At 44.2% G+C, this 18,889-nt stretch overlaps 1 protein-coding gene across 1 annotated transcript; it reads left to right on the top strand.

The window, feature by feature from the left end:
* Positions 1-754: 754 nt before the first annotated feature.
* Positions 755-10,840, top strand: LOC308523676 (cystatin-13-like; the record flags this gene model as incomplete). Its single annotated transcript, XM_081097690.1, has 3 exons — positions 755-982; positions 9,612-9,725; positions 10,757-10,840. 3 exons carry the CDS (start codon positions 755-757, stop codon positions 10,838-10,840), a joined length of 426 nt encoding a protein of 141 aa, XP_080953816.1.
* Positions 10,841-18,889: the final 8,049 nt, after the last annotated feature.

The raw sequence follows: 18,889 nt of genomic DNA, 5'->3' as shown, positions 1-18,889 counted from the left end.
GGTCAGTGGGGCAGACGTGGAGCCGGGGCCAGGCATGTTCTCTGTGGCATCAGCCTCCTGTGGGCGAGTCTGCTTTGCCCTCGCACAGCTGGGCACACTGTGTGGCCTTCCACACAGCCCAGGATTCAGTTTACGCTTTCTGGGGAGAGGATACATGGGGCCAGAATGGCGTCACCAGTGGGCAGCAAATGAAGACTTTCTGAGTATTGTGTGCTATGTGTATCGCATGTGCGCTTACTATAGGATGAGGGGAGATGCAGAGCATAGTTTTGAGGCCTGTACGACTGCTTTCATATGTGCTCCTGGGAAGGAAACAATAAGAGAAGCTTTGGGACCTGTCTTGTCCCCATGACAGCGCATCTGCTGCAGATCCTGATGGCCATCTGTGCACACAGACTTGACACAGTGAGGCACCTTCACTGGATACACAGGGGCCTTGCAGATAAGGCAGCAGGGGTCGTCGGGCAGGGAAGAAAGGTGTGGGGTGTGTGTGTGCATGTGCGCGTGTGAGTGCACGTGCTTCCATGTGTGAGTGCATAGAGGTATGCATCCTTCCAGAAAGAAAAGAGCTAAGACAGGAAAATGGACAGATTGTGATTGCAGATTTCTCCCATGGTTTCTGTCTGGGGAAGAAGAGAGAGTACCCACAAATAGCAATGTTTACAGAGATTCTTTCCTTTTCATCCCAGTCTGGTCCACCCCTCGCCCTGGAAGGACAGAGGGAGCTGGCCTGAGCTCCCTTGGCTGCGGTGCCATGGCCAGACTCTACCCAAGCCTACTGCTCCTGGTGGCCACTATGGTTCTTGTATCCAGAGATATTCGCACCTGGGGCTGGAAGAAGGTGGTGAGGGAATTCAAAGACATCCCGGAAAGCTACGTCTATGTGCAGCAGGCGCTGTGGTTTGCCATGAAGGAGTATAACAAGGCCAGCAAAGACAAGTACACTTTCAAGGTGGTGAAATTGCTGAAGTCCCAGGAGCAGGTGGGTGGGCATTTGCCCCTCAGTTCTCTGCGTGTCTGTGGTTGTGGTGGGGCTGTTGTGTATGAATGGAAAGCAGCTCAGAGATAGATGCCTTTAGCCAAATATATGAATTTTATTTTAGGGGTTCTTAGAGAAAATTAATTGTAATGTATCCTTTACTATTCTGAAATAGAAATAGAAAATATCCATTATGGTAACTTAAAATTGATGATAATCACATCACAAAACATAGGTAATAGCCCAGAAGGGCTCTTAAAGAGACCAAGTTTGGGAAAATTTGGCTAATATCAAAATGAGTGAGACAGGGATTAATTATTATATGGCAAATAAGCAAAGAAACTGCAGGTCTCGTTTTCACTGATAAAGAGAATCAGGGCAGAGAAGAGAAGGCTTTTCTTTACACAAGAATGCCTACTTATAGCCAGTTTTTCTCAGTGGTTAGAGCGTTGGCCCACAGACTGAAGGGTCAAAGGTTCAATTCCAGCCAAGGGCATGTACCTTGGTTGCAGGCTCGATCCCTGGCCCTGAGCGGGGCATGTGCAGAAGGCAACCAATTGGTGTGCCTATTTCATATCGATGTTTTCCTGTCTCTGTCTCTCTCTTCCACTCTCTAAAAATCAACTGGAAAAAATATCCTCAGGTGAGGATTTTAAAAAAAATAATGTCTACTTACAGATGTAACTAAAAAATCACCTTTTGCAATGACCATGGTAATCACTAACTCAGGAAAAAGATCATCAATAAATTCTACAACCATTGGGTGAGAGAGAGCTGGAGAACAAATTTCTTAATTAATTATAATGGAGAAAATATACATTTTCTGGTGAACACCTCACTCCACAAATGTACCAACACTGGGGAAATTGAAATCGTGTGCCCTGATGTGATATCCCAGAAAGGACACAACATCAACATCACCTGTTTATGTTATTCTTACACACAAAAAAAGCATGCCCTGAACTGTCATGAGGAACAATTTTTAAAAATCCATATTATGGGACATTCCATAAGTTCACTTAACAATATCTACATCACCCTGCCTGGTGTGGCTCAGTTGGTTGGCATCCTTCCATGCACCAGGGGTAGGGGTGAATGGGGGTGGTAGGGGTGGTGCCAGTTTGATCGCCCATTGGGACACATGCCCCGGGTGCAGCTCGATCCCCAGTGGGGGACATATGGGAGGCAGCTGATCGATGTTTTGCTCTCACATAGATGGTTCTCTTTCTCTCTACCTCTCCCTTTCTCTTTCTAAAAATCAATAAAAATATTTTTAAAAATCTTTAAGAAAATATTTTTGTTTAAAGAGATCAATGTCATGAAAGACAGGGGAAAAGTAGGGACCCTATTCTCAATTAAAAGAGGTTTAAGAAACATGACAATAAATGTAATGTGTGGTCCTGTATTATCTCTTGGATTAAAAAAATGATAAAGGCCCAGTTGGGTGTGACTCAGTGGTTGAGCGTCGACCCAGGAACCAAGAGGTCACCGGTTTGAATCCTGGTCAAGGCACATGCCTGGGGTGTGGGCTTGATCTCCAGTAGGGGGCATTCAGGAGGCAGCCGATCAATGATTCTCTGTCATCATTGATGTTTCTATCTCTCTCTCCCTCTCCCTTCCTCTCTGAAATCAATAAAAATATTTTTTTTAAAAAAACATAAAGAATGTTATTAGGGCAATTGAAGGAATTTGAATATAGATTATATCATAGAGGCGAGCATCGAACCAATTAGTATTTCCTAAGAAAGATAACTGTGCTGTGGTAATGTAAGAGAGATCAAGATAAGGCTGGTGGCCAGTTGGGGGCTGTTGAGTATGATTTAAATCAGCCTGTTTTTATGATTTGGAAACATTCCTCAAATATAAAGCAATCGTTCTCAGCTGGGTATGGATTTGGGTTGGCAGGGGAATTTGGCAATAACTGGAGACATTTTTGCTCATCACAACTGAAGGGCCAGCTATTCACATCCAGTGGGTGGAGGCCAGGGATGCTGCTAAACACCCTCCAGTGCAAAGGGACTACCCACCCCCGAGAGTGAGGGCTGAGGTTGAGAAACGTGATATGTAGTCATAACAACGTTCTTGGAGTACACATGTTTGGAAGTTGTTGAGTTAAAAAATGAAAGTGAACACTCCATTTCTCGCATTTCCAGTCTGACTCAGCATTCCTGCGGGCACCAGCAGAAATGGTTTGCTCTGTCCCTCCAGGCATATTCTATCCACTTCCTGACTACTTTCCCATTTTCCAATGTGGCCGGGACTGGAGATGAATTCAGCGGCCCTACTGAAAACAAAGATAGGCATGAAATCACACTTAGAATTCTGCCTACCGCACCCATTTGGTTCGATGCCCAGGCAATTTATCTAGAATTTGCTATATTTTCTGAATTACCGCTTATTCTTCTGGAGTAAGTTATTGTCTGTAACTTGACCATTCTCTTTCACATGTTCTCTCCCCTAAATCTTGTAAAACTTGTTATCTTCTCATTCCTTTTTTAATGATAAAAATCTACATTTACCATTGTGCGGCTCCAGGTCCTCACAAGGCCCTCCTGAATAGAGGGCAATGGTGGGCTCTGCACAGACGAAGGTGCCCAGGAATTCAGGAATTTGGGAGGGTATATCATAGAGGATAAAGTGTGTATTGTCAAAATCACCAAAGCATGGAAGGCTTTGGCGAGAAGCTATACACTCTAAGTATATTTCAGTTCTGGGATGTCGTTTCTATTGACTAGGTATGAAGATGCTATAACCTCTGTTGTCTTTGTCCCAAACTCCAATAAAGTTCTATTGAGAATATTGTTTTATCTTGAGACAATTGTTGCTACTTTAAAATTAAATGCCAGGAAGGAGGGAAGATGGCGGCGATATAGGCAGACGCGTCCCAGGTCGTGTCCCGGAGCAAATGGAGTCAGCAGCTGAAACTAGTAACACCCACACCGAATTGGCGAAATTGCTCAGCTGGTGAGACGGTTTGCAGCCGAGAAGAGCAGAACTCCCCAGGAAAGCAGGTCCAAGCAACAGCAACCTCCTGAGCAACACACCCTCTGCCGAGGAACAGCAGCTGTACGTGAAACCTCGCCCCACCAGCCAGAAGAGCCACCACAGCTGTGAACAGAACCCACCAGAGGAGCTGCTGCCAACTGAAGAGCAGCTGCTACCGCAACCGCCCGAAGAGCAACCACAGATCAAGGAGTCACTGCCACCAAGGGAGCAACCACTGAACGACTCAACGTCTAGATATGTCAGTGAGATCAAACATGGGTAGACAAAGAAACCCCCAAAGGAAAGAGAAGGAGGACTCTCCAGAAAAGCAGCTAAGCAATACAGAGGCATGCAACATGACAGAAAAAGAATTCAGAATAAGGGTCCTAGAGTGCATAAACCGGATGGAGGAAAAAATCGACAACCTCTGCAAGAAGCAAGACGAAACAGATGAAAAAATCGATAACATATGGAAGAAGCTAGAAGAAACAGATGAAAAAATCAACAACTTAAGTAAGACCCAAGAAGAAATGAAGAATGATATAGCTGCAATGAAAAACTCCATTGAAAGTATCAACAGTAGACTAGGAGAAGCGGAGGACCGAATTAGTGAATTAGAAGACAAGGAAGCAAAACACACCCAAAATGTACTGCAATTGGAGAAAAAAATTAAAAGACAGGAGGACAGCCTAAGGGAGCTTTGGGACAACATGAAACGAAACAACATACGAATAATAGGAGTACCAGAACAACAAAAGGATGAACAAGGATTAGAAAACCTATTAGAAGAAATAATATCAGAAAACTTCCCTGAGGTGGGGAAGAAAAAAGTCACACATGCCCAGAGAGTCCCAAACAAGGTGAACCCGAAAAGACCCACACCAAGACACATCATAATTACCATGGCAAATGTTCAGGACAAAGAGAGAATCTTACAGGCTGCAAGAGAGAGACGGAAAGTTACATACAAGGGCTCTCCCATTAGATTGTCAAATGATTTCTCAACAGAAACACATCAGGCCAGAAAAGAATGGACTGAAATTTACAAAGTGATGCAAAGCAAAGGACTGAATCCAAGAATACTCTATCCAGCAAGGCTATCATTCAAACTTGAAGGGGAAATAAGAAGCTTCACAGACAAAAAAAGGCTAAGGGAGTTTATCACCACCAAGCCAGCAATGCAAGGAATGCTAAAGGGACTGGTATAAAAATAAGAAATAAAAAGCTCAGAAAGAAAACAGCCACACAAAAACAGAAATGGCTACAAACAAGTACCTTTCAATAATAACTTTAAACGTAAACGGACTAAATGCTCCAAACAAAAGACATCGAGTGGCTGAATGGATAAAAAAACATGACCCATACATCTGCTGTCTACAAGAAACCCACCTCATTAGAAGGGACTCACACAGACTGAAAGTGAAAGGATGGAAAAATATCTTTCAGGCAAATGGAAAGGAAAAGAAAGCTGGGGTAGCAATACTTATATCGGACAAAATAGACCTCAAAGTGAAGGCCATAACAAGAGATAAGGAAGGCCACTTCATAATACTAAAGGGATCAATACAACAAGAAGATATAACTCTGGTAAACATATATGCACCCAATGCAGGAGCACCCAAATTCATAAAAAAACTCCTGGAAGATATCAAAGGAAAGATCGACAACAATACAATCATAGTAGGGGACTTTAATACACCACTGACAGCACTGGATAAGCCCTCTAGACAAACAATCAGCAAAGATACAGCAATCCTAAATGACTCACTAGATCAGATGGACTTAATAGACATCTTCAGAACACTCCACCCCAAAGCCAGGGAATATACATTCTACTCAAATGCTCATAAGACATATTCAAAAATAGACCATATATTGGGTCACAAGCAAAGTATCCCCAAATTCAAGAAGATTGAAATCATAAAAAGCATCTTCACAGACCACGATGGCATAATATTAGAAATAAACTACAATAAAAACAACCAAAAATACTCAAACACCTGGAAGCTGAATAGCATGCTATTAAATATTGATTGGGTTACCAATGAGATCAAAGAAGAAATTAAAAACATCCTGGAAACTAATGACAATGAAAACACAACAATCCAAAACCTATGGGACACAATGAAAGCAGTCTTGAGAGGGAAGTTTATAGCTCTACAGGCCTATCTCAAAAAACAAGAAAACATGGTAGTAAATCATCTAACTCTACAACTCAAAGAATTAGAAAGAGAGCAACAAGAAAACCCCAGAGTGAACAGAAGGAAGGAAATAATAAAGATTAGAGCAGAAATAAATGACATAGAGACCAAAAAAACAATACAGAAAATCAATGAAACCAAGAGCTGGTTCTTTGAAAGGATAAACAAGATTGACAAACCTCTAGCCAGACTCACCAAGAAGCAAAGAGAGAGGACCCAAATAAACAAAATCAGAAACGATAGAGGCGAAATAACAACAGACCCCACAGAAATACAAATGATCATTAAAAAATACTATGGACAGCTCTACTCCAACAAACTAGACAACCTGGAGGAAATGGACAAATTCCTAGAAAAATACAACATTCCAAAACTCAATCAGGAAGAATCTAAAAATCTCAACAGGCCAATAACTATGGAAGAAATTGAAGCAGTCATCAAAAAGCTTCCAGCAAACAAAAGCCCAGGACCAGACGGCTTCACAGGGGAGTTTTACCAAACATTCAAGGAAGAACTAAAACCTATCCTCCTCAGACTACTACAAAAAATTCAAGAGGAAGGAACACTTCCAAGCTCATTCTATGAAGCCAGCATCACCCTAATACCAAAACCAGGTAAAGACAACACAATGAAAGAGAACTACAGGCCAATATCCCTCATGAACATAGATGCCAAAATCCTCAACAAAATCTTAGCAAATCGGATCCAGCAGTACATCAGAAAGATCATACACCATGACCAAGTAGGATTTATCCCAGGGATGCAAGGATGGTACAATATCCGCAAATCAATAAACGTGATACATCACATAAACAAACTGAAAGAAAAAAACCACATGGTCATATCAATTGATGCAGAAAAAGCATTTGACAAAATTCAACACCCATTTTTGATAAAAACTCTCAGCAAGGTGGGAGTAGAAGGATCATACCTCAACATAATAAAAGCCATATATGACAGGCCCACAGCCAACATCATACTCAATGGGCAAAAACTAACACCATTTCCCCTAAGAACAGGAACAAGACAGGGATGCCCCCTCTCACCACTCCTGTTCAACATAGTACTGGAAGTGTTAGCCATTGCAATTCGGCAAGAAGAAGAAATAAAAGGCATCCAAATTGGAAAAGAGGAAGTAAAACTGTCCTTATTTGCAGACGACATGATATTATACATACAAAACCCCAGAGACTCCATCCAAAAGCTACTAGACTTAATACATGAATTTGGCAATGTAGCAGGATACAAAATTAACCCCAAGAAATCGGAGGCATTTCTATACACCAGTAGTGAACTTTCAGAAAGCGAGATTATAAAAGCAATCCCGTTTACCATTGCACCAAAAAAATTAAGCTACCTAGGAATCAACTTAACTAAAGAGGTAAAAGACCTCTACTCAGAAAACTACAGGACGTTGAAAAAAGATATAGAGGAAGACATAAACAGATGGAAGAACATACCGTGTTCATGGATTGGTAGAATCAACATCATTAAAATGTCCATACTACCCAAAGCAATCTATAAATTCAATGCACTTCCCATTAAAATACCAACGGCATACTTCAGAGATCTAGAACGAACTCTCCAAAAATTCATCTGGAATAAAAAAAGACCCCGAATAGCTGCAGCAATCCTGAAAAAGAACAAAGTAGGTGGGATCTCAATACCAGATATCAAGTTGTATTACAAAGCCACTGTTCTCAAAACTGCCTGGTACTGGCAAAAGAATAGGCATATAGATCAATGGAATAGAACAGAGAGCCCAGAAATCGGCCCGAACCAATATGCTCAATTAATATTTGACAAAGGAGGCAAGAACATACAATGGAGCCAAGATAGTCTCTTCAATAAATGGTGTTGGGAAAATTGGACAGATATATGCAAGAAAATGAAACTAGACCACCAACTTACACCATACACAAAAATAAACTCAAAATGGATAAAGGACTTAAATGTACGACAGGAAACCATAAAAATTCTAGAAGAACCCAAAGGCAACAAAATCTCAGACATATGCCGAAGCAATTTCTTCACTGACACAGCTCCTAGGGCACTTGAAACTAAAGAGAAAATAAACAAATGGGACTTCATCAAAATAAAAAGCTTCTGCACAGCAAAAGAAACCATCAACAAAACAACAAGAAAACCCACTGTGTGGGAAAACATATTTGCCAATGTCATATCTGATAAGGGCCTAATCTCCAAAATTTATAGGGAACTCATACAACTCAACAAAAGGAAGATAAACAATCCAATCAAAAAGTGGGCAAAGGACCTAAATAGACACCTTTCAAAAGAGGACATTCAGAAAGCCAAGAGACATATGAAAACATGCTCAAAGTCACTAATCATCCGAGAGATGCAAATCAAAACAACAATGAGGTATCATCTCACACCTGTCAGACTGGCTATCATCAACAAATCAACAAACGACAAGTGCTGGAGAGGATGTGGAGAAAAAGGCACACTTGTGCACTGCTGGTGGGAATGCAGACTGGTGCAGCCACTATGGAAGACAGTATGGAGTTTCCTTAAAAAACTGAAAATGGAACTCCCATTTGACCCTGCGATCCCACTTCTAGGAATATATCCCAAGAAACCAGAAACACCAATCAGAAAGGATATATGCACCCCTATGTTCATAGCAGCACAATTCACCATAGCTAAGATCTGGAAACAGCCTAAGTGCCCATCAGTAGATGAATGGATTAGAAAACTGTGGTACATCTACACGATGGAATACTATGCTGCTGTAAAAAGGAAGGAACTCTTACCATTTGCAACGTCATGGATGGAACTGGAGAGCATTATGCTAAGTGAAATAAGCCAGTCAATGAAGGAAAAATACCACATGATCTCACTCATTCATGGATAATAGAGACCATTATAAACTTTTGAACAATAATAGATACTGAGGCAGAGCAGCCTCAAACAGATTGTCAAACTGCAGCAGGAAGGCCGGGGAGGGTTGGGGGGCAGGAGGTAGGGGGGTAAGAGATCAACTAAAGGACTTGTATGCATGCATATAAGCATAACCAATGGACATAAGACACTGGGGGATAGGGGAGGCTAGGGGACTGTCTAGGGCGGGGTGATAAAATGGACACATATGTAATACCCGTTGTAATACTTTAAGCAATAAAAAAAAAAAAAAAAGAAATGAAAACAGCAATAAATGATTTTAAATGTAAAAAAAAAAAAATAAATAAAAAATAAAAAAATAAAATTAAATGCCATAATGAGAGAGAGAGAGAGAGAGAGAGAGAGAGAGAGAGAGAGAGAGAGATCAAAATAAGAACCCTCTCTCCCAATTATTCCAAAACTTCTGGCAAGGAAACTAGGAGACAGGGTCATAGACCCTAGGTGGACAAGTTTATTTATCACAGATGACTATTAATGCTATGCATTATTTAGTGATATCTAATTTTTAAGTTATTCATTGACAGGTCACAGATAGTTTGGACTACTTTCTTGAAGTCAAAATTGGCCGAACAATGTGCAAGAAAGCTTTAGGAGACAATGAAAGCTGCTTATTACAACAGGATCCTGAAATGCAAAAGGTACGTGGCTGAGACGGGGAGGAGTGATGGCCATGGTTTGGTTTGTGACCCAGACAGACAGAACTGATAGAACCAACCCATTTTGACTTTCAAGTTTCCTTTTTAAACCATATTCAGGACTGAGGATGGCCAGGGTCTAGATATAGAGCACTGTTTTTATTATGTTGTGCCGATACCACCTTCCCCTCACTACACACACACACACACACACACACACACACACACACACTCACTCACTCACTCACACACTTAGTGGCTTAAAGCAACACCAAGCCATTGCTTTTCATTCTGCAATCTGGGCTGGGTTCTGCTCCCTGTGTTGTGTGCTGGGGTAAGAATGTTCCAGACGTCGGCTCTACTTATATGGCTGGTGTCTCAGCTTTGTATTTTATGCAACTTCAATCCTATTTGATGCTGCCATTCCGTACTGATGTAATGCATGTGTCCCTACTTTGTTTTTATTCTAACTGAATAACACTTTTAGGAGAGAGAAGGAGGGACACAAGACAACTCATCTCACACTGCATGTGCCCTGACCAGGAATCGAACCCATAACCTTTTGGTTCCTGGGTGAGCCTGAAGCCCTGCTCATTCTGCAGGCCCTGGAAAGAGCGCTATGTGTCTCTTCCCAGCTTTCAGACTGAAAGCTTTCTTGGTGGTATCTGTCCAGGCTTTGAACCCCCACCCCACCCCAAGGAATGCAGGATCCTGCACTATTCTTTGCGGGTTGCCTTCCCCTGGGAAGGACCCACCGGGCCCTCCATGCAGTATGGGGTCTCCGTGGGCTGCAGGGAAGTTGGCCCAGCTAGATGAAAAGCAGAGCTGGAAGTGAGGATTTCTGGGGATAGCCACTTCTTGGGCCACCCTGGAGCAAACAGAGCCATGTCCCTTATGGCTTCAGATCACAGGAAAGTGAATTGGCAGGAGCCCATCCAGCTGAGAGAGGCTGTCTCTGCACATCATAAAACAGAAACTTAAAAAATATATTTTTTTTCTTTCTTAAAGCTGATTATTCTTTTTGTCTCTTTTAGATGCTTCATTGCACCTTTATTGTTCTAACCAAGCCCTGGTTATTTGAACTCACTCTGCAGAAGAAACATTGCAAAGATATCTAATTGTCTTCTAGTACATTCTGCCAGTCTCACTTTCATTTAAAGAAGCAACAACATCTGCAAAATATTTAAATAACACAGCTGGCCCACTGACTTCATTTTTGTGGACTTTTTGCTTTTGTGTGTGTGTTTTTCAAGGGCTGATGGTGGGAACGTGATGCCTTTTTACATTGTTGGGAAGCCTCTTCTAGTTGGCAATTCATCCGCTGGCAGGGATAATCTTCTACTGAGAATTGGAGAGAGTGTGAATTTGTCTCCATATTTTACCCAACTCTGAGCACAAGTTACTTTTCGCTGACAGTCTTACAAAGAACTAAACGGAGAACCCAGTTGTCAAGCTGGTGGGTAGTTTTTGCACCGTTCCTAGGGTCTGGTTGCCTTGAGGGTACCCTCATGGATTCATCCATGGATTTCCACAGAAACCTTCCTGCCTAGAACTTCTGGGAAGACATGACCTAATGACTTAGAAACAGTTTTAAACTTCAGATCAACCTGGGAAATCACTGGATCATTTGGAGATTTATATTTAACTTTTGGTTTTGAAGTGAGGGAGAAAAAATGCGTGAGTGACAGTGACTGGAGAGTAGGTTGCATTTGTGTGTGTGTGTGTCTGTGTGTGTGCGTGCACACGGTAGGATGCATTATTTAATGCTGTATGACTACTATGTTATCTAATAACCCTGCTTTTAGTGGCTTAACCAGTTTGCTTATGTCTCTCACGGTGTCTGTGGGTCAGGTGTCTGTGGGTGGCTTGACTGGGTGGTCCCAGGTTTTATCTCTCATGAGGTTACACTCAGCCAATGACTGCACTGCCCTCACATGAAGGTTGGTTTGCCTGGAGAAACCACTTCCCAGATGGCTGCAGGTTGGTGTTGGCTGCTGGCAGGAGGTCTCTGTTCTCTTCCAGATGGGCCTCTCCCTTGGGCTGCTGTGAGCTTGGCATGGTGACCGACTTCCTCCAGACAGAGTGTTCTGAGAGACCAAGATGGTAGCCAAGATGCCCCTTGTGACCGAGATTCACATGTTACACATCATCACCTCTTCTTTTAGTTATTGGTCACCTGGTTCAGTATGGAAAGGACCCTACAGGGGCATAAGGGCCAGGAGATGAGGACCAGTGGAGGCTCTCTTGAGGCTGGCTACCACAATGCGTGTGTGTGTGTGTGTGTGTGTGTGTGTGCATGAGAGAGGCGGGGGGTGGGGGTGGCAGGAGGCTGAGATGATGAATGAGGTTAACATGTCCAGAAGGAGGCACTTTCTGAAACTTGAACGTGGAAATTATAGCACTGGTATGCAGGTCAAGGTCAGCAGGGAAATGTCAACAATAATGTAGGAGTGAGTTTTAACTTAGACATGTGAGAGATGCTGATGTGCAGAGGCCACCTGGCTGACAGGTAAACACTCTCCAAGAGTTCTTTTCTTGCAGGATGGATGACAAGCACCTGAGCCTCTTTGTCTAAGGGTTTCCCCTTCACCAGGAAGGGCAGGCCAGAGTGCTGGGACGGTAATGCCCCTGGGAGGAACGCTCAGTCAGTGGCTGAAGTTGGAAGATAAATATCCTAGCCTTCTGATGCCCCAGGAGATAACACCAAAATTTGATCTACCAGGTCTTTGGGAGGTGCCCAGCAAGACGGAGCCCATTGCCCACATTGTGATTCTGCTCACTGTTCCATGCTGCTTCCCCTCTACTTCCCCACGCCCCTCTCTGGTGTTTTCTGGGATCACCGCCAAATAAACCATTTGTACCTGAATTTCTGTGCCAATGTTAGCTTCTGAAGGAAACAGCCTCATAGTGGAGCCCAGGTCCACTGTGAGGAGTAGCCTGAGGCCACCCTGGGGGCTTGCCTGGGTAAGGTCAGGCAGCAGGGCATGCTTCATCTGCACTTACCTCGTCTCAGCTGGTGGGGAAGGCATGCCTTTGCCTTCCTCCTCCTCAGTGTGCTCACAGAGTTCTGGGGACACAGCGGGAGGAGTTTTGCTATATTGCTTCTCCCCACCTCGGGAAAGGGATGCTACCTTCAGCACCTGCAGCCCGCTCCTCTCTGCCCACCTCTGTCCTTAAGCCCCAACCACTGTGGGTGTGCAGCCTGTGCTGCCAGAGCATGTGCTCCTGGGATCTGCTGCCAGAGCTGGCGGGCCCCACCTGGACCCATGAGCAGCCCCTCAGAAGGTCTTTCTCCTCTGAGCCCTGACAGTGTGGGTGCACACCTGGAGGGACCTGAGACGTTTACACATCCTGGGCTGGTCATTTTCATCTTACCATTAATACCGATTGCAAGCCAACCAAACTTTACTGTCCACATCCGGGGTCAGCAGGCCACTGCTTTGGGTTTAACTCTTCAAAACCTTCTGGGACCTCTCACACATTGAGTCAGGATGAAGAATCAGGATCGACAGCTCAATTGTTTGATGAGATTTTTTATTTTCTTATTTGCTCCAGGTTGATGACATTTTATGTGATATGGAGGGAATTAGAACGTGTGGGTGTTCGGATTTCTGAGGCAACTCAGTATTGGCTCATTCTCCTGAGGTTTAAAGGCTCAGTAAAACCTGTGACCAGCTGCTCATGAGTAGTAAGGCCTCCAATCCTTCTCCTTGGAGGTGGTGCTTCTTAGGTGATACTTGGATGACAGAGCATTGACTTTGCCATCATGTCCCCTTTCCCTCTTAGATCATGAAAAAAAAATTGAGGAGGGGGAGAGAAAGAGTCAAAAATGCATCTTTCAAGCAGGGGGCGTTTCTCTTCCAGGATGAATGGGCATGGGGGGTGAGGCAGGGAGAAACCAGAGTTCTAATCCCATGGGCTGTACCAGGACCTCAGGGGGTGGTGTGAGCATTAGGGACCAACCTGAACATTTAAAATGTGTGAGGTTGTGCTGAGGAGCATGCAGGACAAGGACCACTGACAGCAGGGCTCATCTCTGTGGACATCCTCTGACAGCACTGCCCCCTGGCCCCAGCCTCCTTTCCCTTCCTTTGTTCCCATGGGAGTAGCCCAGCATCCACAAAGGCCTCCGGGAGTTCTGCAGCTGGTTGTTACTTTGTGTTTAGTTCTGTATTTACTGAGCCCAGGGCTGTGCCATGACCCTGACACCCTGGGAAGCCGAGGAAAATGTCCAAATGTCCCCTGGCAGATGGGGACGTGGCTCCAGAACAGAACACAAGATATGAATGCAGAACATTTGATAACCGACACAAGCAGCTATTTACTTAACTTGATTGTTAGCTGCAGGCCTGGGGATTCACTCCTGCAAATGTTTGCCAGCAAGTCTCGGCTTTCTGGTGGTTCCAGGAAAAGAAGGGGCAACACTACTGACTCCTGGTATAAGGGACTCATGTCCTGACCCTATCTGTCCTCACAGGGTGCCCAGGGTTCTGGGTGTTATCACTGTGGAGCGCCAATGGCTGGTCTTTCAGGAACTTTGGGGAAGTGACCAGCCTCCCTGAGTGTGAGGCTTACAAGCAAAGCCCATTCATTCCCATGTGACATATGGGCACAGGGCCTTGAAGCCACACAAGTGCCCAGGGTCTGGGAAAGCCCATGCTGGAGAGGGCATGAGCCCTGCCTTTCACAGGAGAGGTACCATCTCCAACAGCATTTCCTTCTGATTTTTGTTTTCAGGCATTGTCTGTTCCGACTGAGAGCTGCTTCCTGGGCTGTGGGGGCCAGACCTCCTGGTTGGCTGTCTCCCTCATTCATTTTCCCTCAGCAGGAAGCTCGCCTGAACATCCCTGCCAAATCCCAGGCCATTTCTATCAAGTGTCATCTTCAAACTCAATGCTTTCAGTGTTGCATAGTCCACTTGTCCTGTCAGATGTCCACGTGAATGTTGGTTCTTACGTCAACACATTTTAATTCCTTTTGGAAGATTAGTTATTTCTAGGAAATTTACTTTAAAATACTCAGCAAATTGGTTGGTTTGGGTGAATATTTCACCCTAGAACACCTCCCTAGGATACTAGGTTGTGACCCACCAGACCCGGGGTGCAGACGTGGTCCTGCTCACCATCTCATTATTGAGACAGAAACACCACCCCAGGGCAGTCATTTAAACTTTGGCCTTGAGTGGTTGTCCCAGACCACGCTGGGAGGTGTGTGTGCTGTGAGGATGGCAGCTGCAGGACTGTGGGCTGCTCAGCTGGTCCCCACACTTAAAAGGCTCCCGATGTAATCAAGGCTGGCCTGTGCCTGATGAGGATGGAGGCCTCAGAACACGGATCTCGGTGTTTCTTGCTCTCTTCCCACACGACTTATTGTCCATTATATTACAAAGTGGTTGATAAAACTGTTATTTAATCATTCTTTTCCTTAGCACATGAAGAAGTTGTTGCTGTGCTAGAAACAAGGAAAGAACAAACTGGCATGCCAGTTCTTCTGAATAAAGGAGGTCCCATCTCTGGCTGGCCTAGCGATGGGCGAATGGGAGTCAGGACGTCCCCAGATCTTATCTGAGCATGTGAGGCGAGGCTGAGGCACAGGGTGTGCAAGGGCATCGGGCTGCTTAGGGGGAAATCGTCAACTGCTGTGGGCTCTACAGCAAGTGCTTTTATAACTCACAAGACACTGGGGAGTAGGGGAGTCTGGGGGAATGTCAAGGGCGGGGAAAAAAGGAGACATCTGTAATACTCTGTAATACTTTAAGCAATAAAACAAAATTTATAAATAAATAAATAAATAAATAAATAAATAAATAAATAACTCATGGGAAAGGAGTAGCTTCGGATCTCAGTTTCAACCATGTCTGCCTGCAATCAATTCAATCCCAATTTTGAGGACATATACTTTGGGATTAGTTGTTAGACAAAATAAACAACTGGGATGGATATCTATAACTATCAATGTATCTACATTATATAATTTAGAAAGAATATTCTATTTCTGGCTCAAAATCATCTTTTGATATCTGTTGATTGGACATTCAAGTGTGCTTTGCTGGGGTCTTTGATGAAGCTGTGGTCAAGATATTAGCTGGGGCTGCAGGCCCCTGGTGGCTTAACGGGGCTGAAGATCCACTTCTAAGAGGCTCTCTCCCACAGCTGTCAGCTGGAGGGCTCATTTCCTTTCCAGTTGTGTTCAGAGCACACGTGGGTCTTCCTATAGGTCTGCTCTCCAGGGCAGCTGGCGAAACCCAAAGCAAGTGATCCAAGAGAGAGCAGGGGCCAAGGGAGCAGAAAGCCACAAGGGCTTGTACAAACCAGCCTCCGCAGCTGTGCAGTGCCACTGACACTTTATTTATCAGTTACTGAGCCTGGCCAACACAAATGGGGAAACACACACACACACACAGAACTAGGCTCCACCTCTTGAAAGGAAGAGTATCAAAGACTTTGTGGACAGACCACTAAGCCGCTGCATAAACTATGAAGAGAAAATATATGAAGGCAATAAAATGAATGTTTTAGATGCCCGTTAAAGTGTATCAGTGAGCCCTAGCTGGTTTGGCTCAATGGATAGAGCGTCAGCCTGCAGACTGAAGGGTCCCGGGTTCGATTCTGGCCAAGGGCACATGCCTGGGTTGCGGGCTCTGTCCCCAGTGGGGGGCGTGCAGGAGGCAGCCAATCAATGATTCTCTCTCATCATTGATGTTTCCATCTCTCTCTCCCTCGCCCTTCCGCTCTGAAATCAATAATTTTTTTTAAAAGTGTATCAGTGAAGAATTCAGCATGATAACTGAGAAGAAAAAAAGGAAGACAATGGAAAAAAGAAAGAGCTAAAGAGACAGTGAAGTGGGGAAGATTGAGAAAGAAATACAGGAAGAGGAGAGATGAGAAGATACACGGGAAACAAAAGAGATAAAAGGTGGAAGAAGCAGAGCAAAGCCCCAGGAGACCTGCAGGTGACCCTTGTCTTCTGCTAGAAGTTTTTCTTCCCTGCATTCCCTGAGCGGGGATGGCGAGCTGTCCAGCAGGTCCCAGTCCCAAGGGCTGCTTGCTGGGAGTGCTCCTGCCTAAAGCCCAGATTGAGTGCGTCAGTAGCAGAATTTAGATACGGACCAGGAGTTAGGTTGTAAGCTGGGGAAAATACGAGCTGATGCCTACCCCTCTCTTTACGTTGAGTTAATGCACTTAGTACATTGCCGAACATTATGTATGAGGTGTGAACTCTGAGTCGGAGAAGGGGTCTACTGGGGGCTCACTGAGTGTGGCTGAGCCACGCTCCCCTAAGAATCTTCATTGGCAAGTCCTTGGGAAGCAGAAAGGGCAGCCCCGATGGGAGTCCTGCACTGCAGTGTTCACTCGGGTCTCACAGCTTCCAGCCTTGAGCAGCCCAGAGGTGCCTCCAGGCCCAAGCAGCCTCAGTGCTACTGGGCAGGTCAGCAGCCTCCTTTGCAGGCCATGGCTCCTCCTGCTCTCTCCCTCTTATTCTGTAGGGTTCTGGAAGTGGTTTGGCTTCTTTTTGTGTCCTTGAGGACTTCCATGCCGTTTTCCTGGTTATAAGGGTCAGATTTCCAGTCTACTGAGCCAGCTGGTCCCCTGCCTACGTCTTGTCCTGGCCTAGGAACTTTGGGGAAAGGAGGATGGGATGTGAGCTGCCCCTGCAGCCAGAACTTCCTCCATTTAACTCAGGGCTCTATTGTGTAGGATGCCTTTCCCCAAGACCTGTTCCTGGTCCCATGTTCTCTTGGGGGTGAAGTTTGTGGCTGCTGGTGGCACATGCTGACTTAGATCAAGGCCTGTGCACCCAGCCTGCTGCTTGGAGCTCTCAGGAGGGAAGTCCAAAAGCACAGCGTGGGGGGCAGGTGGTGACCTGAGAGGCTTACCTCTGGGCGCTTGGAGATGGTCCTAAAGCCAGGTTCAACTCAAGAGCTCCCAGGGCTCAGACATCAGGATACAACTATGGGCCACAGCTCGGTGCTTCCCTGAGCACTCGCCTCTCACCTGGGAAAAGAAAAGGGAAGTGTCTTACATCTTCTTGTGGATTTTTCAAAAAGTTCTGAAGAATTTCTCTTCCTTCCTTCCTGTGGTGGCACAGTTTAAGGTCCATCTGATGAATACACCCAGTGATGAGCTACCACCCAAAGGGGGCAGCACCTTTCGTCCTGTCATTATGCCCTGCTTCCGAAGGCTGTCAGTAAGGACAATTTGAAGCTTTTATAAAAGTTGTGACAAATGTTTCCAAACTTTCTTTCTCTGACCATATCCTTCAAAAGTACAGGGTGTCCCCAAAACAGGTGTACACATTTTAACAACTGATAGCTCAATGGATGTTTCTTTCTTTTCAGACATTCAACTCTTTGAACAACTTCATCCTAAAATGCTACTGGAAGTTTGAAAACGCAGTTGAAGTACAAACACTGCCTTTATCATTATTTTCAAAGTGTGTCCCCTGCAAAATGTATACACACTTTAACAGCTGATAGCTCACTGAATTTTCACTCCTTTTCATTCCTGATTTGAAATAATGGGTGAAGTCAGACTAAGCTTTGAATGAAGAAATTTATCCAGTAGACTTTTTTTTATAGGGGTACAAAAAAGATAAAGTTTATGGTACCAAACCAGCAACAGTTGACAAAGTGAGGGAGCACAAAAGCCGAACGAAATGACTCTTGATGTTTGTGATTCCATTGCTTCGTGTTATCAGCAATGCCTGCACCAGCATGATCATCAGTTTGAAAACAGGCATTGACAAAATAAAAATCATTCACGTCTGTAGATTCTTTTAAAGTTTGAAAATGAACCGTGTGTTAATAAACACCGACTTTATAATCATTTGAAATGTGTATATATATTTTGGGGACACCTATATTTGTTCACGATTTTCTTTGTGATCATTTCCCGATCACAACCATTCCATCAGCTTTCTTGCTTTCCTTTTTTTTAAAAATCAAATTGTAAAGTTTAAATAAAACCAGAGATGTACAAATTATGATCCATATCACTTTATGCATAGTCATATAACACACTTAAATTTGTTTACCTGATTCTGTTTGGGCTATTTCATTCTATCCATCCAGATAATAACATATTTTAACATATAACCATGGAGGTCCCCATAAATATTATTTTTTAAGAAATAATTTAGCTATTTTTTTTAGCTTTCCTTATAGAATT

The sequence above is a fragment of the Myotis nattereri genome (genome assembly GCF_964212035.1).
Source record: "Myotis nattereri genome assembly, chromosome: 8".
NCBI lineage: Eukaryota > Metazoa > Chordata > Mammalia > Chiroptera > Vespertilionidae > Myotis > Myotis nattereri.
The sequence above is the reverse complement of the archived record's forward strand: the minus strand, read 5'-3'. Positions and strand labels throughout refer to the sequence as shown.